Source organism: Kogia breviceps, chromosome 16 (genome assembly GCF_026419965.1).
Source record: "Kogia breviceps isolate mKogBre1 chromosome 16, mKogBre1 haplotype 1, whole genome shotgun sequence".
NCBI lineage: Eukaryota > Metazoa > Chordata > Mammalia > Artiodactyla > Physeteridae > Kogia > Kogia breviceps.
The window spans coordinates 8567752-8591488 of NC_081325.1; the positions used below are offsets into that span (position 1 = coordinate 8567752).

Here is a 23737-nt window from a genome sequence, read left to right on the forward strand (position 1 = left end):
GTAGTTGTGGTCGTGGGCTGTAAAGCGCAGGCTCAGTAGTTGTGGCACACGGGCTTAGTTGCTCCGCGGCATGTGGGATCTTCCCGGACCAGGGCTTGAACCCATATCCCCCACATTGGCAGGTGGACTCCCAACCACTGCGCCACCAAGGAAGCCCGGTATATACATTTTAAGTGTGTATGTATATGCTACCATTTGTCATTAAATGTGCATATTCCCGAATAATAAAATTATATAACTAATATTCATTGAGCACATACCATAGGCTGAGCACTGTTGAAGACTTTATTTACATTTTAAAATTTATTTTGCCTGCACCGTGCTGCTTGCGGGATCTTAGTTCTCTGACCAGGTATTGAACCCGTACCTGGGCAGTGAAAGCGCCGAGCCTTAACTGCTGGACTGCCAGGGAATTCCCAGTTTACCTTGTCAATAACTTCTTTTCATTAGTTTTTTCTGTTTTCAGTCTTAACACCCACAATTGATTTCTCAAAATATGGAAGTTTGTGAAGTTTATTGCAAACCTCTTGTCTGGCAGGCATAACTGTTAGGGTGTAAAGAAACGATATTTCATAAAAAGGACTCCAATTTGTCTGAACTTTTGGGCAAAGCCTCGCTGGAAAGGCATGCATTTGATCACGCTTATGTCTGGGGGTGGGGATTCTGCCTCGAAATGACTCTGTTTTGGAGAGAGAGGGAAAATCTTGGAGTTCATGGAGAGTGGAAAACATTTTCATCCCTCATGAGGTCAGAAAAAAAAATCTCAGTGAGGCTCAGGGAAACTTTTCCTGGCAATGAGGGTTATATTTGATAAGTTACTATGATATGTGAATCACAGCTTCTGGAAACAGGTTATAAAATAAATTTTCACAGAACTGAGACAGTTCCGGTGCGAGTCTTTCTGTCCGGCCCATACACAGTCCATAGTAGTACTGAAACTTCACGGGATCACAGATTTCTATACTATCTGCCCATGCAGCGTTCCCAAAGCAGTGATGAAACATTCAGTAGCATAAGGGACGTGTTTCATATTATGATGATTATAATTCTACATGTTTTCCCAAAATGTACAAATATGAAATGTGCTATGTTCTACTCATATGCTTGCATATGGAAAACAGAAATAAAAATTGTTTACTTTGGCTACAACAAATGTCATTCTCTTGCTTAGTGGCTTTTGATATCCTTCAGCCAAACCAAACATGCAGCTTCTGAAGATGCCAGAATCTGTATTTAATACAATAATGAATTTCTCACTCCTAGCCTCCCTCTCCTCCTCTCTCTCTTTTTTAATGACTCCGTTGTTAAATAAGAAATGGATAATGTCAGCTTTCCCAATAGCACCACTAGTACTTGTTGCTCTTTCATAAGTAATTTAGGAAAGCAACTGAAGCATAAAGAAGCTAAATTGTTTATTACAGTATTTTCCTCTCCTGGATATCATGATAATCTTCACTATTAATGCCTTCCTTACAAGTGTAAGGTTAGGAAATTGAAGTCAGTGTGTTCAATTGATCAGTTATACAATTATGAAACATTTTCAGGTGAATAGTTGATTTTATCATCAAACCAAAATAGTGCCTCATTTCTTGAATGCATTATCTAAATATTTATCTAATATGTGTTGATGTATTCTTAATTGTTGTAATCACCTTCTTTAAATGATTCGCTTTGAGAGTCCTACGCAGTTTGATTCAGTTCTCCTAAGTCAAGTGCAGGGTTACCCATCACGAATTCAGTGACTGCTGTGGCACGGCGAGATGTCCAGCATCAGTGCCCCCAGCAATGAAAACCAGTGGTCAGAACCCCACCTTGCCAGAGCTGGTAATTTGGGCAGTTTACAGGTTAGCTCAAAACCTACGGTTAGTAGAGACGTGTCCGACGTGGACGTTGTCTGGGAGTTTGTGCATTGGGCGTGCAGAGTAAGTTGGAAGAAACACTGGTTCTAATATGCTTCTCTTCAGCCAAACACGAAAGGGTTGAGGCAGAGACCATTAAGCAAATGAATAACAAAAAAAAAAGCATAGGAGACTCCTTGCCTGGTTCAGTTATCACCTCTGTGGGGCATTCCACATAAAATCTGCACAGGTAACCCTGACTTCTCACCTGCTTGCCCAGGGAACATCTTGATTCAAGGAGTATGAAAATACCTGAAGTTTTTCAGCTGAAACCTGAAGTCATCGTCATTAAGTGAGCATCACCTCTTGCCGTGTTTTCTGGAATTAGGGACACGAACGTCCTCCTCTTGATTCCTGTGGAATTTTTGTGGACATTTCAACTGCCACACTCTGACCCCGCCTCCCAACTCCAGCTGCCCTGGAAACCAGCAGCACACCCTGCCCACATCGCTGTTTTTAACCCTGCCCACCTCCTGCTTCCGAACGTACAGTGGCTTCTGCTTGCTTCAGCAACTGTGCCCTCCCTATGACCCCTCGCTGTCTCCAACTGCTGAGCGCCTCTTCTATTCCTGAGCTAATCTATTTATTATCTCCCTCTGTGCTTGGCTTATAAATCCTGGGCCCAAGCTTTACCATTTGCTAGTTTCCTTCCAAATTTGCATTTCCTTCCCCTCCCACCTCCCCCATCTCCTTAAGCCATGCCCACTGCTATGTTGCTTTGTATCTTCTCCTCCTGGGGGCATATCTGTGATGGGGGCATAAGGTTTTTATTTTTTTTATTTTTATTGGGGTGTAATTGATTTACGATCTTCTGTTCATTTCAGGTGTACAGCAATGTGAATCTGTTATACAAATCCATATACCCACTCTTTTCTAGATTCTTTTCCCTTATAGGCCATTACGGAGTATTGAATAGGGTTCCCTGTGCTCTACAGTAGGTCCTTAGTAGTTATCTATTTTATATATAGTAGTGTGTACGTGTCAATCCCAATCTCCCAGTTTATGGGCACAAGGTCTTGAGTGGCCCCTCCCCCTCCCCCTCGAAGAGTAGGTACCCAGTGAGTGGAGGAAGGCATGCGTGACTGAATGTTGGGATGGTAGAGGCTGCTCCAGTGCTGAAGTGGCATTGCTTTTCAGTATAGAAAAAGCTAGGAATGTTTTTCCAGCACACAATAAAGAAAATGCTACATTGAAGCAAATGAATATATCTTAACATGATGGAGAGTGCAGTAGGAATTACTTTTTAAATGATGTTTAGAAATAGAAGAAGCTGAAAAGACAGTGGAGAAATGAATGCGACAAATATCTCCCAACAGACAAGGAAGGGGATATAAATTTGTGATGGGAGATACCATACTGCCACCTTCACACACCCACATACTGTGTGACTTTTTTTTTTTTTTTTTTTTTTTTTTTGCAGTATGCGGGCCTCTCACTGTTGTGGCCTCTCCCGTTGCGGAGCACAGGCTCCGGACGCGCAGGCCTAGTGGCCATGGCTCACGGGCTCAGTTGCTCCGCGGCACGTGGGATCTTCCCGGACCGGGGCACGAACCCGCGTCCCCCGCATCGGCAGGCGGACTCTCAACCACTGCGCCACCAGGGAAGCCCACTGTGTGACTTTCGAGTGGGCTTAGAAAAGTCAAATTCCATGGCCCCCAAATAGTAGGCACGACTAACTGATGAAGAATAGGTTAGTTCAAAAGACAGCTTCCAACCGCACAGTGGCCCCACCCCCGATTAAAGTAACTTCTAGAAATAAATTAGTCTTCAAATTGAATTATCTGTGCAAAGGATTCGTTCTCAATAAACTACATCAGGGTTTGGCAAACTATCCGTGGACCGAATCCAGCCCACCTCCAGTTTCGGTAACTAAAATTTTCTTGGAACACAGCCCCCCCCCCCCCCCCCCCTTCATTTTTGTATTGTCCGGGGCTGCATCCCACTATATGGACCCAGCTGAGTAGTTGTGACAGAGACCCTGTGACCCACAAAATAAAACAATGGCCCTTCAGGGCAAGAGTTTGCCAGTGCTTGACCTACATGATCAAAGGATGCATTAACTTGCTTTCTCCAGTGGGAATGTAATATGGTTGGATGTGTTATTTTCTGAAATAAGTGAGGGATTCAGGCCTCCCATCCAGGGGCAGACCTGGGGCCTGGAATCTGGCCGGCTGGCTAAGGAAGCAGTAACCTCTGGTTACCAAGTAGAGTAACCAATGTGTCCTGGTTTTCTGGGGACTGTCATGGTTTTAAAACTGAGCCCCATGTTCTGGGCAAACCAGGACAGTTGACCACCCTGACATGTAGTGAATGGCTTATGAGGTCTGGGGCAGACTGACTTGGGTTCAAATCCCATTTTTGTGACTTCTCACTGTGCAGCCTTAAGTTACTTCATCAATTACCCTATCTATGAATCGGGATTTGTTCGATTTTGAGGAGCTATTGTTAAGGATTAAAGGAAATTATGCACAGAAAGAGCCTAGCACAGAATAGGCACTTACTAAATATTCATTCCCTTCCTACACTTTAGACCATTATAAGCTAATTTTCTTATCCAATCTTTAGCCAAAATTCCTTTTTTCATAAAATAACCAGAAGGGAAACTTTAAAATACCATTATTTTTTAAACAAACAAAAAATTATTCAATTGGTTGCTCCGGGTCTTAGTTGCAGCACGTGGGCTCCTTAGTTGTGGCATGTGAACTCCTGCTTGCAGTATGCATGTGGGATCTAGTTCCCTGACCAGGGATCGAACCCCAGCCTCCTGCATCGGGAGCGCAGAGTGTTATCCTCTGTGCCACCGGGGAAGTCCTTAAAATACTGTTCTTATCCCCTGTATTTTCTAATGATGTTATTTCTTTGCCCCTTACAAATAAATACCCAAATTAATAAGTAACTTGTACTGCAGTGGGGGAAGTAGCCCATCCACGTAAAATTGCCTGATTTTCAACTTGATAACTGTTTTATGTTTTAAACATAATCACCTGGAGACAAGTGGTGGTTGAATTTTGTTTTGTCCAGTTAGGGATACATCCCAGGAAGGTCTGCTGTGCCCAGCTACTTCAAGTAGCTTGTGATAGGAGTTCCCTGGCAGTCCAGTGGTTAGGACTGGGTGCTTCCACTGCTGGGCCCGGGTTCAATCCCTGGTCCAGGAGCTAAGATCCCGCAAGCCTCTCAGCGCAGCCAAACAAACAAACAAACAAACAAACAAAAAAGTAGCTTGTGATGCCTCAGGTCCATGACCAGATCCAGAACTTCTGGGGAACGAGGTGTTCAGGGACTTTTTCTAATCTAGCATTTTGTGCCTCCAACAGAACATGTTGACAGGAAGTTGACAGAGGCTGTGAATGCTACCTCACTCATGATTCATCTGACGGATCACTATGACCGAAGCGCTAAGTGGACGAACACGCTCATTAATTTTTTAAAGAGGCTAATTATACACAGACAGTGGTGTCCAAATCTGATAGCAACCTACATGCTGTCAAAAGTCCCCAGGACAAGATCAAAGGGACAAGACAGCATTAATCTCATCCCAACTCTCAGCATTTTGATTTAATAACCCGTTGGTTAGCAAGCGTGCAGGATGGAATTAAATAATGTGTACGCCTGTAGTAGTTTATATTCCCAATTACACTTAAAATCCTAGGTGGTCCCCAACAAATTCAATTTCCGTTAGCCTGTAGCTATAGGACTTAGAGAAATCAAATTTTTTACTGAATGAATTGGTCAAATCAGTCCAAAACTATCAGCATTTTTATTTAATATCCAGTTTCTTAGCAAATGTACAGAATGGAATTAAATAAGGTGAACTTCTGTGGTAATGTACAATCTAAAAACTTCCAAATACCTACACAATCATAGCTGATTTCCAACAAATTCAATTTACTTGAGGCTGTGGCCATGTGATTTTAATGAATCAAAGTTTTTAACCAAATTAATTGGTCAACTTGGTCAAAGCTTATAAATTCAGTGAATATATAAGTCAGTCGATTGGCTGATTTGAATGGCTAATGCAGCAAAATGAGTCCAATTATTAGCTCAGAATACAGACTGCTTTAATTTTATTTGAACTATAAACATCTGCTTGCCTTTTTGATTAGGACAACACCAAAAAGCACTGGTTTCCAAACTTAGCTGTACATCAGAATCACCTGGGGAGCTTTCAAAATTTCCAAAGCCCAGGCCACACCCTAGATCAGTTAAATCAGAATCCCTGTGGGTGAGACCCGGGCATCAGTCCCTTTGTAATCTCCCCGGGTGATTGGGAACCACTGGCATCAAATTCAAATAATTAGGAATAAAGCCACTATAGTATGTTTCGCATTAAGGTGGAAGCCCAAATTGGAGGAGAAAAGAATGAGACTTTGTGATAACATAATAGTAATTATAATAAGCTAATAATTTATTATGTAATTTGTTACTGTTATGTAAAAAGTAATAGCTCACTATTTATTGAGTTCTAACCAAGTGCCAAGCATTGTGCCATATTTTACACGGATTATTTTATTAAATTCTCACACATAGCCGTGAAGCCTTATGAAGTCAATTATTGTGCCCATTTTACAAATGGGTAAATCAAGGCACCGGAGGTTAAATATTTGTCCAAGGACATGCACGAAGCAAGTGGTCAGGTGAGGACTGGTACAAAGCAGTGTGAGTCTAAAGCCTGTGCTTGAACTATTTTTGAAAATCAGTGACTTGAAACTCAGTGCTTTATAGGTCTTTGGACGTCATGCTCTTATTTCTTTGGGGCATTGTTTTTGTTTTCTTCTTCCACTTTTCTTTGTTTCTGGATGCAAAGGCCTCACCAAAGGGTGCACAAAAGCAATTTCTGATGCCCCTGGGAGAGAGGTAGGTCTGGGTTTATGCATATAATAGGCAGAGGAGTTAATATTCCACATTGAGTTCCTTCTCTCTCAGGGGAGATTCTGGTAGACTAAAGCACTCTCAGGCAGCAGAAAGGAACCCTGAAACAAAACACCCACCTGAGGGGAACAGACATTTGCTACAGCATGTTTAAAATTTAATTGAAAAAGGGTAAGAATATAATGGGGCTTCCCATTCACTGCAAATCTGGTTATTTCACAAAATCTTCAGCGTTGACCTGTCAACCTGTATGGGTTTGTTTTAAAAGTTTTTTGGTTTTTGGTTTTTGTTTTTCTGAGGTAGTCCTCCTAAGTAACATGTACTCAGTACCAGCTGAAATCTTAACATTTTTGGTTGCACAATGAAAAACAAAATAAAAAAAAAAAGAAAGAAAGATGAAAATACGATACAATGTCACGGTCATTTGCAGCCGTTTCCTGTGACAGTTATGGTGCTGTACACTCATTTCTGAATTGTGTCTTGTCTCTCCTTTGCTGAGAATGGAGCTAAAACTGCCCCGAGAAGCTCCCCCAGGACCGAGGCCGACCGTCAGAGCAGAATCTGGGCCAGTCTCAGCAGCTGTGTGTTTTATTTTTATTTTTTTTCGGCGCACTTGCCTCGGGAGAGCAGGTTTTCTCCATCCTCCCTGACCCCAGCACCTCCCGCCCCCAGGTGGGGCTCTGGCTGCAGCCTCCAGGCCACTGCCCGGGTGGGACGGGGCCTGCGACACCAGCCAGGCTCCAGCCACCCTGCTAGGACACCTGGGCCTGGGAAGGGGCCGGAACTCCCCTCCAGCACCAGGCAGGGGCTGAGGGGAAGCGACCCTCTGTCCCCGAGGAAGGCCGGGTCCCAGCAGCCCCCTGCTACCAGCTGCGCCCCCATCAAACGTGCGCCCACCTTTGAGAAGGGTGAGTGCCCTGGGCGCCAACTACGCTCTGCTTCCCCGATATCACCTCCCACTGGCCTTTGGGGAGAACTGCGCGGGGCTGGGGGCCACCAGGACCCCTTCCCGGTTCTGAGTGTGGGCAGAGCAACGGGTCCGTTTTAATTTCCTTTCAGGCTTCCTTCTTTCAAGACGAACTTGCAGGACTTCCCTGGCGGTCCAGTGGTTAGGACTCCTTGCTTTCACTGCCCGTGGGCCCGGGGTTCAGTGCCTGGTACGGGAACTAAGATCCCCGAAAGCCACGGCGGGGCAAAAAAAAAAAAAGAAAAGATAAAGACGAACTTGGCCATGGCGCTTTCTAAATAAGACCTATGTTTGCAAGTTCACGAGTGTGGCCAGAGGAGAATGTGAGTCTTGTAACTAGCAGGAAACTCAGGCGAAAAATATTTTAAGGCGATGATGTCGAAAGACTGAACAAATCCGAGGGGAAGGCCAGGCACCGAGATCCCGGAGGCCCTGGACTGGCTTCCCGGCCCCGGGAATCAGCCCTGCTCATCGGGGCCGTCCCCTCTCACCTCGCGCGGAGGAGGGGATCAGGGTGCGGGCCGCCGCCGCGGAGAGCAGTAGCAAACGTTGCACGGGCACGCGATCGTTGTTCGTCCCTCGCCCGGGGCGCACCAGCGAGGCGGTAGAGGGCACCCTCTGCGCCGGCCGCGGGGCCTCAGTGGGCGCGGGCCCTGCTCGGCGGCGGCGGCAGCGGCAGCGGCGGCGGCGGGCGCGGGGAGGCCGGGCCCGCGAGGCGGCGGCTGGCGCGCTTCCCGGCGGCTCGCGGCCGCGGCTGGCCGTGCTATTTGCATCCTCCACATCCTGAGAGCCGAGACCAGACCTCCCCCTGGAGCGACTGGGAAAACGCGAGGCCCGGAAAGGCCTTCCCGGATCGGGGAGAGGCCGGGAAGTTGGGAAAGAGCGGCTTGCAGGGTCCCGAGGAGCTGGGGCTGCCCGGGGTTGGCGGGGGGGGAGGGGGAGGTAGCTGAGCCTCAGGGCCCCGGAAGGAGGGCGAGCAGGCGGGCAACTAACCGAGCTGGAAAATGAGCGAACTTTTTTGCTACATCTCCTGGAAAGAGACCTTTCCAGACGGCCCCCCGTGCCGCCCACCTCCATGGCTCAGCCTTTCACATTACTCTGCGCAGCATTTTTAAAAAATAAATTCATTAATTTTGTTTATTTATTTTATTTTTGGCTGCACTGGGTGGGCGGGCTTCTCACTGCGGTGGTTTCTCTTGTTGCAGAGCTCGGGCTCTAGGAGCACGAGCTCAGTAGTTGTGGCTCGCGGGCTCTAGAGCGCAGGCTCAGCAGTTATGGCGCACGGGCTTAGTTGCTCTGCAGCATGTGGGATCTTCCCGGACCAGGGCTCGAACCCGTGTCCCGTGCACTGGCAAGTGGATTCTTAACCGCTCTGCCACCAGGGAAGCCCCGCAATGCACTTTCTTCAGTGTTTGTTTACTTGTTCATATTTGCCTCCTCCAGGAACAAGTGAGCTCCTAGACACTCGTCCGGGCAGCGCTGGGTCTGTTCTGTTGATCGCTGGGTCTCCAGTGCCAAGCAGGGTGCCTGGCTTCTTTGCAAGTGAATGAACGGACCCTCAAGGAGAAGCTGCCTCCTAATCAGTCAAGGAGCTGGATTTCTCAGCTTTCCATTCTTAGATGGTGTTGACATCAACCTGTGGCGACAGACTGGATTTATCTGGGGGGTAAGGAAATTCATTCTCCCCGGCTTTATATATTTACCAACCCACAGTGTCGGATCGGCTAAATATTAGTGGTCTTTAGTTTCTTTATGTGATGTATACCACTTGTCATTGTTTAATGTAATCTTATGCCATTGAAAGGTTAAATTATAGGGTAACTAGAAAGCGACAAGAATATAATCTTAAGCACAATCATTTAGAGGAAGATTTTCCCCTAAAACTTGGTTAAAATAAATTTGAGAAAGACGCAGTTCAATTCATTCAACGAATTTGACTTTGTAACAGATCCAACGTAGTCTGTTGTATTTAATAAGAATTCAGCCCGTAAAGGGAAATTTAATGACATTAATGAAGTTAGCTTTATGTATTAATGGAACTGAAGGAGTCAACTCTAAAAGCAAATGTTCTCTAAACCTAAATATTTTATACTCAAGAAAATCCACTGGGGACTTCCCTGGTGGTGCAGTGGTTAAGAATCCGCCTGCCAATGCAGGGGACAGGGCTTTGACCCCTGGTCTGGGAAGATCTCACATGCCGTGGAGCAACTAAACCGGTGAGCCACAACTACTGAGCCCCTGCGCCACAACTACTGAATCCCGCATGCCTAGAGCCCATGCTCCACAAGAGAAGCCACCGCAACAAGAAGTCTGCACACCACAACGAAGAGTAGCCTCCCCTCGCCGCAACTAGAGAAAGCGCACGCAGCAACGAAGACTCGACGCAGCCAAAAACAAACAAATAAATAATTTTTTTAAAAATTGAAAGACTTCTTTGTACTGGGTGAAAACTTAGATTTCAAACCTAATTTTGATCAGCTTTATCACTAATACATTTTGCTAGTTTATTCCTTAAAAATCTTTCTCAGAGTCTCTCCTCTTAACTCTCTGAAGTGATACCAGATGGGTTTTATGTTTTCAGCTAAAATTGGATCGTGGGAAAGAATCTAGAGTAGATGATAGGAAGATGACTGTCATCTGACAATTTCCATTACCTACCTAACTGCCTTCCTCCCTGGAATTAAAGAGACCAGAAACTTTATGGAGACCCACATTCCCAAACCCTTGGGAGGAAGAATAACAGTTTTAGGAATTCGTGTTTCTGAAAATTAGTAATAGCGACTCCTTGTAAGTCTATTGCAGTGAAATCACAACCCGCTGCCTATCTCTTGAAAAAAAGGTTCCAGATTTCCTTTCCCTGGAAAGTGGCTCCAGAGAGGCTGTTCCATTTCAAAGGAGGTGCTTTGATTGGGTGCACAGTAGGCCTCTCAATAAGCCAATGTCAACCGTTGTCAACAAAGCTCCCTAGAACAGGTCCTCCATAGCCAGTTACCTGGGAGCTCCTGCTCAAGCTTGGGGTCAGTTACCCTGGCATCCATGCCAGCTGCCATCCTTGGCCCAAGTGTTGTCCACCAACTTGCCAAAGCGTGACTGGGACACCATCAAACTCCCAAACAGTATCCCAGGCTCCTGGGTAAGTCCACTTATTTATTATCATATGCTTTACTCTTGGTCTACGGATTTAAATAAAAAGAAGTAAAGCATGTATTAAACTCTGACATCAACATTTATTCATTTTGGGGGTCATTCTTTCATCCTATTTGATGGTGGAGGCATGAAAGCTAGTAAAGATATATTTTGAGGTTAACTTTTGTTTGCACGAGCAGTTTCTTAATAATTTTCCCATTTAAAAAGAGAGATTTATGGGCTTCCCTGGTGGCGCAGTGGTTGAGAATCCGCCTGCCGATGCAGGGGACACGGGTTCGTGCCCCGGTCCGGGAAGATCCCACGTGCCGCGGAGCGGCTGGGCCCGTGAGCCGTGGCCGCTGAGCCTGGGCGTCTGGAGCCTGTGCTCCGCAACGGGAGAGGCCACGGCAGTGAGAGGCCCGCGTACCACAAAATAAATAAATAAAATAAAAAGAGAGATTTATAATAAAACAAAATAGAAATGTTTCTATGATTTTTTTAAGTGAGGTTTTAAACATTACTATAATTATTAATAATAGCCTACTAAGACTCCTTGGTCTTAAAGGTGAGAAGAAGTTAGATTTGGCCTAAAAATGAAGACATAGCAAAAAACAATAATAATAAAACTGCATCTCTCGTTGTTTTTTTCAAGTCAGTTTGATTCTTAACTATAATTCTTTAAAAACCCTCAAGACCTTAACATTTTAAAAAAGCTTCAATTATTATATTTACAATAACATATCTCTTACCTAATTAAAAAAATAAAATCAGTGTTATTTCTAATGGTTCATTATAATTATCTGTAAAAGCTCAGTGTATATAAATTCATGACATAAAGTTTTGCAATGTTGACCTCTAAAATTTAGCTCCTTAAAAAAAAAATGAGAAATTTACACTGCTTTTCAGGTTTGATCTATATAGTGTAAAATCTGGTACTCATCAGTGTATGAAATAGATCCCTATGGGACTGAGTAGAAGATAAGTTTTTTTATAATTAATCCAATTTCATGTTGACCTGTTGGTCCCCATTTGATGAGACATGTACTCCCCAGAACTGTAGATTGTCTTGGTCTTAAATCATATGTGAAAACACAGTTAACCTTATTTAAAGAAAAAAATTCTGATACAAATGACTAATAAGTTTTGGAAATCATGTAGATTATTATGAAGAACAGTAATACAATGAAATGAAAAGCAAGAAAGCTCTAATGCTTTTGCAAAATTTTCAAAGTTTTTTCACCCATTCCAATTCATCTACACGTTCTCTTTTTGCAGTGCTGCAATTACTTGTATATAAAAGCTCTTTCTGTTAATCTTCAACCTGAAAAGTAGTAAAATAACAGAAGCATAAAGGGGAATGGACATTTCAACCCAATGGCTCTCCAGTTTTTTCAAGCTTTTCATCTGCTCTCTTTTGAAGGTTTATCCCTTTCACGATTTCCCCCACTGCTATAGGCTTGAACCTTTATGGAATCTTAGAGATCATGACCCTACATATCCCTTATATGTAAAATTGTCTCAATAGGCTTTTAAAAAGTTACTACATTTGGATGAAAACTTGCTGAAGGCAGCTTGGTAGCACTTACCAAATTCATCGTTTCACTTCAATCAAAAACTGACTTCAGGGCTTCCCTGGTGGCGCAGTGGTTGAGAGTCTGCCTGCCGATGCGTGGAACGCGGGTTCGCGCCCCGGTCCGGGAAGATCCCACGTGCCGCGGAGCGGCTGGGCCCGTGAGCCATGGCCGCTGCGCCTGCGCGTCCGGAGCCTGTGCTCCGCAACGGGAGAGGCCACAGTGGTGAGAGGCCCGCGTACACACACACACACAAAAAAAAAAAAAAAGGAGCGGGACTTCCCTGGTGGCGCAGTGGTTGAGAGTCCGCCTGCCAATGTGGGCACCCCGGGTTCGTGCCCCGGTCCGGGAAGATCCCACATACCGCGGAGCGGCTGGGCCCGTGAGCCGTGGCCGCTGCGCCTGCGCGTCCGGAGCCTGTGCTCCGCAACGGGAGGGGCCACGACGGTGAGAGGCCTGCGTACCGCAAAACAAACAAACAAACAAACAAAAAACTGACTTCAGGGCTTCCCTGGCGGCGCAGTGGTTGAGAGTCCGCCTGCCGATGCAGGGGACGCTGGTTCGTGCCCCGGTCCGCGAGGATCCCACGTGCCGCGGAGCGGCTGGGCCCGTGAGCCGTGGCCGCTGCGCCTGCGCGTCCGGAGCCTGTGCTCCGCAACAGGAGAGGCCACAACGGTGAGAGGCCCGCGTACAGCAAAAACAAACAAACAAACAAACAAAACTGACTTCAGTTTTGGCCATTTCACTTTGAGGAATATACTTATAACCTAACAAAATATTCATGGACACAGAAGTATGGGTATAAGGAAAGTCTAGTCATCTTAGCCTTGCTCATAATAGTAAAAAAAAAAATCCATAAACAACAAGGTCCTACTGTATAGCACAGGGAATGATATTTCAATATCCTGTGATAAACCATAATGGAAAAGAATATGAAAAAGAATGTATATGTATGTATAACTGAATCACTTTGCTGTAGAGCAGAAATTACCACAACATTGTAAATCAACTATGCTTCAACAAATGTCTAATAAGATGGGATCGACAAGAAAATTTATGGTATTTTACCTTTATTCAGTGGAGTAACATGCAGGCAGTAAAAATGATGCAGTGCAGAGCAGAATAAGAATATATGATGACAAAGTTTTGTTTAAGATAGACTGTTAGCAGTAAAAGTAGTTTTCGAGTAGAGTGTTTGTAAATATATTGCCATTTTTTGTAAAGCAAACATATATATACAACAACCAAAAGACAACCTAACTAAAAAATCAGCAAAGGACTTGAATTAGTTCTCCAAAAAGGTATACAAATGGCCAAAAGGCACATGAAAAGATGCTCAGTATCATTAGTCATTAGGGTAATGCAAATCAAAACCACAATGAGATACTACTTCACACCCACTCACTGCAATGGCTAAATTATTATTTTTAAAAAAAGGGAAATAGGAAGTGCTTGTGAGATTGTGGAAACATTGGAATGCTTATACGTTGCTAGAGGGAATGTAAAATGATTCAGTTGCTGTGGAAGGGTCATCTTAGCCATTGTGGCCCCTCAAAAAGTTAAACAGAATTACCGTATGATCCAGTAATTCCATTCCTAGATACGTACCCCAAATAACTGAAAATAGGGAGTCAAACAAATACTTGTACATGCACGTTCACAGCAGCACTAGTCAAGTGTCCATCAATGAATGAATGAATAAGTGAATAGTGATATATATATATATATACACACATATACGTGCCCTGGAATATTATTCAGCCACGAAAAGGAATGAAATATGATACATACCACAGTGTGAATGAACCTTAAAAACATTATGCTAAGTGAAAGAAGCCAGACGCAAAAGGTCACATACTGTTAGGATTCCATTTATGCGAAATCGCCACAATAGGTAAATCCACGGGGATGATGCAGTTTGCTTGTTGCCAAGGGCTAAGGGGGAAGGGCAGAATCAGTGGGTGTAGGATTTCCTTTTGGGGTGATGAAAATGTTTGCAACTAGAGGCGGTGGTTGCACAGCACTGTGAATGGACTAAATGCCACTGAATTGTTCATTTAAAAATGGCTTTTGTTATGTGCATCTCACCTCAGATTTTAAAAGTATATATATATATATATATATACACATATAATTTATATATTAATCAAATATATATCTGTATATATATCGATCTATCATGTTATATATATAAAACTAGAGGGCACGCAATATGTTAATAGTTTTCCTGACTAATAGAATTGTAGATTTTTGTGTCCCTGCTTATTTGTTTTCTTTCAATGAACGCAAATTTCATTCACAATCAGGGTAAACAAGTTTTTCAAAAGCGATTGTAGTGTATTGCTATCCTTCCTTCTACTTCTGGAAGTTCATGCTGCAATTCTAAGGACACATAAGCAGTACACGTTCTTCTGGTGCTTCCCAGCCTGTTAGAATCAGGTAGCTTATCCCTTTCTAGATGATTGGCAGTATTTTAGTTTTGTTTTATTCAGCAAGTGTCCTGAGTCCAAATAACCCTAAGGAGGAAGGCCAGAGAGGAATCACGGTGATGGCGGAGTGTGCTGACCTGCTCGAATATCCACAGCTGTAGCCGAGGCAGGAGGACCCAGGTAGGGAAGTGAGGGTTAGGGAGGAAGCCTTCCAGCCCCTGGTTACCGTCCTTACCGAGAAGGGGAAGGAACTCGAAAATCTTCTGCACCTGCTGTGAGCCTGGCACTGCTAGATTGTTTTGATGCTGCTTTTGGTCCTTGAGTGAGCCTCTGAGTCTTGATGGGCCTTTGCCCACTGCTCTGTGCAAATGCATAGGCTGGACTGCAAGAGCCTAGAGCCTTTTACCTCTAATGCGCTAGGCCCCTACACTGGTGCCATACTTGATTCTGTTGTCAGTCCCCAAAGCAATGGCACCTCTTGTTCCTCTCGTAAAAAGAAACAAACCAACAAAAGTCTGTCTGGTCCTTCTTTTCGGCCTGAGTGCCCTAGCCCACTCCCTGTGTCCAAGTCCCAGCCAAGCAGACTCCAGATGGCAGAGAGAGGCCTGAGCTTCCCTGAAACTTAGGCTGGGGAGTGGGGAAGAGGCCGCTGCGTCCTTGCTCTGAGTAGCCTGCAAGTTCTTTACTCTTCACACCTTTGTGGGTGTTACACTGAGTACTCTCTTACCCCCAACCGATACTTCTTTTGCTTTAGGACATTTTATTTACTTAACCTGGTTATGTTCAGAACACTTTATAGGATGATCCGTAGTTGAAACCCAGTGAACAAAAATATGGTAAAGACTGTAACTAGAGATTCTATGTACCTCTAAGGAACTAAGTTTAATTACACTTTAAAGCCTATTAATACAGTTGCATTTATAAATGCGTTTGGGGTATGCCCTTTACCTAAAGTACCATCTCCAGCAAGGAGGTGAAGCAGTGGTTAATTTTATTCCATTTAAGGCAGATCCTCAGTATCCATTCCTTTTTTACAAATAGCTGTCTCCTAATGCCCAGAATCCAGCCCACACAATCCTTGACTAGTTTCCAAAACCGTTGGCTGTAGCTTCTGTAAAGATTGACACAGTCTCTGCTAGAAAAAGCCCTCCCCAGATAAAGCTACTGGATTGAAGATGCCAAAATAGGAAGTTCCTCATTTTCACACAATGGATTACTTAAATATTTAGTTATTGCAGTAACTTTATAGAGAAATAATTTGTTAGAGTAGTTTAAATAGTCAACAGTCAACCCAAGGCTCTTTCAGTTCTGATTCTACCTTCTTGTTTGGGTGGCTCTGAATAAACGGCAGTATTTCAGTATTTTAATTTCTTATCTTTTAAAAATGGACATTTATTTCATGGAGCCAAAGAAATAGCCATTAAAAACCTGATTTATTATATCTTAAAAATCATGGTTAAAAAGTTTCACAATAAGGAGAGTCTTGGGGGAGGGGTCAATTTGTCAATATCTGCCAAAAGTTTAAATGCACCCATCTGTTGACTCAGCAATTCTACTTCAAGGTATCTAGACCTACACAAGCCTAACAAAAATGTACACAGACGTTCATTGCACTGTTGTTAGGAATAGCAAAAAATAGGAGGCAACATGAATGACCGTCAGTAAAAGTATGATCAAACATATCATGGGGTATCATACCATGAAATGTCACTTATGTTTGAATTGTGTGACTAAAGAGAAAAAAAAAAGTACATCATAAAAATTTACAAGAAAATCTCGTGATTTTCTCACCACTACTGACTTTCAGTCTCCACATACCTCACACCACCACTTAAAGGTCTATCATAATTCCTCATCTTATTCCAGATCTATATTACCACTTCCTTTTTCAGCAGGTGACCGATAAATACAGAAGGTTCAAACCAATGGACATGCCTAGAGGCCTAAGTGATTAAATTTCCTCCTGGTAGATATGATTTCACACGGAAACCCACTGGAAGATGGGGCTGTATATTCTGGAGTGTGGCTTGTTAAGCTATGCCTGTCATTCTTTGTCCTGTGCCATGGTGTATCGTTAAGTTAAATAGCAGCATTCCTAGAACAGGGCCACATTTTGCCTTATTACTGCAGGGAGCAACTTGGCTTAGACCCAGGGAACTTTCCAGGTTCCGGCGAGTGTTAGCACTGCCGTTCACGTCTTTGCTATGAGGGGGACAAGAAATGAACCAGCTTGCATCTTTTGTTGCATAGGTATCCAAACCGTTTCCTGGTTTTTACGTTGTTTTAAAAGCATTTCGTCATTTTAAAATGACAAAGCAAAAATATGAAAAAATTTAAAACTAAATTACCGCAACTTATTAATTAAGCAAGCTAATTACTGGCCAATGGTTCACACTTGAGCAGCAGTTAATCCTGATTTAAGCTGTATTGAATTTGTGCAAATTTACAGTGATACCATCATACACAAAAAGTAGCTGGCTGGTACTGAAAAGGAGCTATTTCAGGCCCTTTCAGAAGGCCTGTTGTACCAAGCAGACCTAGATTTGAACTTCTGTCACAGCCTGTGATGCCAAGCAAGGGAGTTGGCCACACTTTCCATTCAAAAATTTCCATCTTGTCTTTGCAGTGCAGTTTGCAATATAGCCAGATACTACCCTACCATCTAAGCGGTACTTACAATCCCCCGGGAAGTGAGGGAAGTATTTGAACAGCTTGTCACACAGGCACTTTCCATCTTTAAGTCTTACCCCTGTGGTACAGAGCACACACAAAAGATTTTTTTTTTCCAGATGTCACTCTAAGAAAATAAAAACATAGAGCAAGTATCAACACCTGATGGAAGATCATGAGAACAATTACAGGCGCTAACCAGCAACAGCTTCCAACCTTCAGGAGACAATCACTTTGGTTAAGTGCTAATCAGTATGCCGATTTTATATCAATTTTTAAAATGCAGACTTAGTACTAAAGTTTATACTGTTTAATATTTTGATGTTAAGAAAATCTTTATACCCCATAGTGCTGTAACTATTTCTAGACATTAAAATAGTTTCTATGCATTAACTTAAAAAAAATCTGTTATGCCTCCTACCTCCATTTACTTGAGTTTTGAACATCCAAGTTTCAGGATATACTGTTGAAATACTAAACAGAGCTAGTTATGTTTTCAGATTGAAAAGGGATTTTATCCGTGTCTTCCCGTCAAGATCTGAATCCAGTTAACCCCCCAAAAACTGTTCCCGCTCTCAACATCTTAAAAAAACAGTAGCTGTGGGGCTTCCTGGTGGCGCAGTGGTTGAGAGTCCGCCTGCCGATGCAGGGGATACGGGTTCGTGCCCCGGTCCAAGAAGATCCCACATGCCGCGGACCGGCTGGGCCCGTGAGCCATGGCCACTGGGCCTGCGCGTCTGGAGCCTGTGCTCCACAATGGGAGAGGCCACAGCAGTGAGAGGCCCACGTACCACACAAACAAACAAACAAACAAAAACCAGTAGCTGTCACAAGACACCCACTGAAGTTGAGGCAGAATTCATTTTAACTGGATCACCTACTAGCAATAAACAATGATTCTATAGCTACAGCAAACTTCCATGTAAATGATATGACTACTTGTTCCTCTTGACTAAAAATCTGATAAATTTTGACACAATTTCAGCCCCTCTACTGCGGTTCTCTCCTTTAGCTTAGAAAACTTAAGTTTAGATTTATAATCACTATTCCTGCTTTTTACTTACATGTGCCTTGCTTTAGAAAACTATCTTGTTTAATCCAATAGTCTGAAAGCAAAATTAGTTTTTCCTGATTTACGTAAACAGCAGCCTATGAGAACACATGGAATGTTTCACAAAAATCTTTATCAGCCCATTAACCTATTTACAAGGGTAAAGTGAGTATTTTTTAAGGGGTAAACTCTGCCCGCCCTTACACTTATTTAAATGATGTTGCTAAGAGGTATTAACTGAGAATAAGATTAAAATATGTATATAACAAAACCTTAAAATCTTAAGTGAAAGCCATTTAACTAATATTTAAAACCTCTGCAATTATTAGTTTATTAGTATCATCCAGGACTCAGATGTTCAGTATTCTTCCTGAAATTACATAAAACAAATGCAAATGGAAAGAATCCAAGTCAAAATTATATAACAAAACAGCACTCCATCACAAAAGCGTGTAAAATTACAAGAACGCTATTTTAAAACACTGGCACTTTAAGAGAACGATAATCTCAAAAACCACAAAATTGCCAAATTGTTCCCTAAACTGTTAAGCAGATAAACATATGACCCTGATGAATGAGCTCGAGTTTTGTAAAGAAAAGTCAAATTCAAATAAATCAGGTAATTCATACTGAAATACAAAGTTCGTCTTCTTCCCTATTTCATTTATAAAGGGGCAAACCATAATATAGGAAAATATACCTGATTTAAAGTGTGATATACAATTTTAAAAGTTGGCCCAATTAATTAAAAATACCTTTAATGGAGGATCTCAAGTTCTCTAAACAATCCATGTTTAGATAAATAGGAGAAGACATTTACAGCCAGCACTTTTTCTCCAGAGCCTTGGTTGGGACTAATATCAACAACAAAAAAAACATAACATGGCAGTCTTGTATTTTAAGCTCACGCTTTTGGGGATACATTCTCAGTCTTAAACGTGGGAACTGCAAATATAACTGCCATTACACGGTAATGGGAGTTAAAGGATGTAGAGTCCTCATGTAAAGATTAGAACATACTTTTCTATTAGTCCTTCAAGGACAGACTTTCAAAATGTTTGATTCTAATAATCCCGTGCTGTGAGTAGACTGGTTACTCTTCACTTTGTAAATGAACCTGGGCTATGTGAAATCTGGTCTCAACCGGTCAAGATTTGAGTTTCAGTTATGGATGAAAACTGTCTCAATTAAACTTTTATTACCCTCATCATGAGTATGCAGGGTGTGTACACAAAAGCTTTTTATCAGCTAACTATACGAAAGATAAACACTGTAATAATTCGTGTGATCCAAAATGGGCAAAAGCAAAAGACTAGCTTCCCCTTAAGAAGAAAATTTTCAGACCTATGAAAAGGACAACAATACTAATAAAAAAAATTGTATTTACTTAGAAGCATTCAGAATGTCAACAAAACAGCTGCAACGTTTTTTCTTTCTTTGCAATTACAGAGTGGTATTCAGTTAACAGAACAACAATTATTTCATATGAGCTGCATCAGACAACTGAAGATGAAAAAACTACCATCCCCATATATAACTAATTTGTGCTGTGCACCAACAAGAACCTGCTTTAAATTTCCATGCCAATTTACAACCCCCATACTGTACCAGGCAAGGTTAGTGGCTATTGAAAATACCACCAGGACAGGGCTATCTAAAGACACATTCGGTAGTGTGTTAACTATACAAAAAAAGACACTGTACAGTTTAAAAACAAATCTTACACAGCCTTACATTTCAATTTTTTTCTTTAAAAGGAGTGAGTTGTGTACAGGGGGGTTAAATGCTTTATAGACAAGAAAAAAAAACTGCGCTAGAACCAACTTATTCATCATCATCATCTTCTTCTTCCTCTTCATCCTCTTCATCTTCCTCCTCCTCCTCATCCTCTTCATCTTCCTCATCTTCCTCCTCTTCCTTCTTTTTCTTGCTTTTTTCAGCCTTGACGACTCCCTTTTTTGCTGCATCAGGCTTCCCTTTAGCTCGGTATGCAGCAATATCCTTCCAAAATAAAGGCAGGAAGAAAGTGGTTGGAAAGACAAAACAGTTAAGGAGAGAAAGAAAAGTAACACAGCAAAACTTTATGAAAAAACAAGGACTCAGATATACTAAAATAACACATTATCTGCGCTCACTCACATCTGTGGACTCTCAGAAACGCACATAAAAATATAATTGTAAATAATCTGTAACTCATGGAATGACATGGTTTGGTATTAGCATTGTTATGCGTCACTGAAGTACAACCATGTACCACGTCCTAAGTTCAGTTTATTAAAACTAGAATGTAGAGACTGATTAAAGGGTAGACACTGCCACCTTCTGAATGCAAAAACGCATTCTACAGGTTTATACTGTCAGACCCTAATCCATAGTAGAAAATCTTGTCTTAAAAAAAAAAGTTATTTGCCACTGAGCATGCAATTAGGTTAAGAAAAATCTAGAAATAGATATTAAAAGTTGAGTTTAGCTTATTTAGCCAAAACAACTAAATAAGCTAAACTCTACTTTTAATATTTCAACTAAAAGTATAGAAGCTACAGCTTTTTCTTATGTTATATCAATTTACTGTACAGATCAACAAACTCTAACTTTCTGACTTAGCAAAGTTTTTTCTTTTTAAACCTAAGGGAGGGAACATAAATGTTTCAGGGTGTTCATGAACAATACAGATCTATGTTACTTGGTCCAGCCTATGTTATGCTGTGTGCCTGATCATTTAAAATAATTAAATCATTTGACTCAAAGTGACTACCAAAATCTTCATAAATCTAGATACTGGAGAATAACAAAACCACCCGAGTCAAATAATGTTAAGTCAAACAACACTAACAATTTATTTGATCTTCTACGTTCTTTAAAACATGGAAAGGGACTTAAGAGTACAGCCAATGACACACTGAGTAGCTGTTATACTTAAAACTGCATTACACCTCAAACGCTTAGGAATCATAATAGGAAATTAAGATGCAGTACCAAGTACAGTCATTCACCCAACATCTGGCATACCCTCTCAGCACCACACCAAGCCAATCCATACTTACCTTTTCGTACTTTTCCTTCAGCTTAGCAGCCTTCTTCTCATACGGCTGCTTGTCATCTGCAGCGGTGTTATTCCACATCTCTCCCAGCTTCTTTGCAACATCCCCAATGGATAGGCCAGGATGTTCTCCTTTGATTTTTGGACGATACTCAGAACAAAACAAGAAAAAGGCCGAACTAAAAAGAGAGATTAAATTTTAGAATTGTAGGTTTACTAACAACTGTGTTGTATTGCTGTATAAAAGCTGCTTCTAATTTCTACCACATATTTCACAGAATATAAATATTATGAAATGCTAAATATCCCTCATTAAACTTAATTTACACAATGATTTAACTTATGACACCACTAGCTGAACATACACTATTTATCAGTGTTCCAAAAGAACATTCTGCAAATTACTCTCAGACTGATGTATTTCTCAATAAAGAAAAGAATCAAAATTAAAATCACACTTAGGAGAGATACTGGGTGAAGGAGGCCAGAATCCAATTCCACTGCTCTAACTAAAACTGCCGTCCAACAGGAATTTTATTTACGAAATTTAAACATACCAATATGAGTTAGAAAAGAAACTTTGATTACAGACTCCAAATCCACAAGGTGGCTTGCTAAATTTGTCTGATTCTACTGCAAAACACTCCTTGAAAATAAAAACAGGCAAGATACTTACGGAGGCCTCTTGGGTGCATTGGGATCCTTGAACTTCTTTTTTGTTTCCCCTTTAGGAGGGATATAAGTTTTCATTTCTCTTTCATAACGGGCCTTGTCCGCCTTTGCCATGTCTTCAAACTTTCCTTTCTCTTTAGCAGACATGGTCTATAAAATAACAACTCGTAAACTTAACTCGACAACAAAGTTTTAACAAGTTGTCCTCTTAACTATTAAAACGAACAAAACCAGTGTCCTTTGCTGAATATTTAGCAGCCTGATCCAACACCACCACTCACATTATGCAAACTGTACCGAGGCTTTTTAAAACTCCCAACTTGGACTTCACCCTTAGTACTCCTTAGTACGTTTTAAGCCCTCTCACCTTCCACCGCTCCGAGCACTTCTTCGAAAACTCTGAGAAGTTGACGGAAGCGTCTGGGTGCTTCTTTTTGTGCTCCTCCCGGCACGTTTGCACAAAGAACGCATAGGATGACATTTTGCCTCTCGGCTTCTTAGGATCTCCTTTGCCCATGCTTAATTATTTTTCTAAAAAATAAACAAAAGCGTAATGTTAACGATGAAATTTACGGCACTTAAGAGCACTCTAACTTCTTGGCGAAGGGATGAAAAGCAAGGCACTGGTTGTTTAACCCGGCAGTGGCATTAACCCCTCATAATACCAGGGAAAATGGCAGTGATAGTCAATTCCTAGAAAAGGCTACACCAGGCGAAAAACGGTCATTGAGTGTGATCTCCAAAAAGTGGACACACAGTGGGATACTCACACGGCGCTTGTTACTTCGCTGCCTGTATCTGTTGTGGGTGAATACCCAACCGGTCATTTAAAAGAAACGAAGAATTAAATGCAAAAAACCGTTTTCAATCAACAAAACCAAAGGTCAGAAAAGCGACGCTGCCGATTCACGGCTCTGCGCTACGTAAGGAACAAATAGGTGAGAGCCAAAGCGGGCAGACCTTTCCGGATCGTGGGCCAAGTCCACCGCTCACCTAAAGCTGTCCCAGGGATCACTGTAAAATACTCTCTCGGCATAAAAGTTTGCCGGGAGGAGGGAGCGGGGGGAGCGCCAGCGCTCGGGCCCGGGCTGGGGGATGGCGGCGCTATCTGCGCGGCTGCCACCACCAGGCAGCTTCCTTTGCTATCGGCTTGGCCCCGAGACGCATTTCGGTTCTGACTAAACACGTCCGGTCTGAAGTTTCTTCGAGTAAACAAGGATGAGGGACAAAAGCCACTCCTGCTCGCTGCTCGGGCTGCCCCCCGCCCCCACCAGGGCAGTATTTTTTTTCTGAGCCGTGGAAGTCGGGGCGCCGCGCGGGGCGGGCTCCGCACACCTTCCCGCCACCGCCCCCCCCCTCGGCCGCCCGCCCACTGCGGGGCCGCGAGGGGAGGCCGCCCGGGGCGGCGAGGCCGCGGCCCGGCCTCAGGGCCCGGCTCCCCGCC

The 23737-nt window shown here is 42.7% G+C and overlaps 1 protein-coding gene across 9 annotated transcripts in view; it reads right to left on the reverse strand.

Annotated features, from left to right (window-relative positions):
• Positions 1 to 19946: 19946 nt before the first annotated feature.
• Positions 19947 to 23737, reverse strand: part of HMGB1 (high mobility group box 1) — a 110269-nt gene continuing 106478 nt past the window's right edge. For 7 of the 9 annotated variants that reach the window (XM_059041816.2, XM_067016284.1, XM_067016283.1 and 4 more), the window contains 4 exons: positions 22661 to 22824; positions 22298 to 22443; positions 21626 to 21800; positions 19947 to 20582 (listed from right to left, as the gene is read on the reverse strand). In XM_059041816.2, the coding sequence (XP_058897799.1) occupies positions 20406 to 20582; positions 21626 to 21800; positions 22298 to 22443; positions 22661 to 22810 (648 nt within the window). In that variant the 5' untranslated portion in view covers positions 22811 to 22824 and the 3' untranslated portion in view covers positions 19947 to 20405. Of the gene's footprint in view, positions 20583 to 21625; positions 21801 to 22297; positions 22444 to 22660; positions 22825 to 23063; positions 23668 to 23737 lie in introns of those variants that run through there. The other 2 variants (XM_059041813.2, XM_059041815.2) reach the window with 2 other exon arrangements.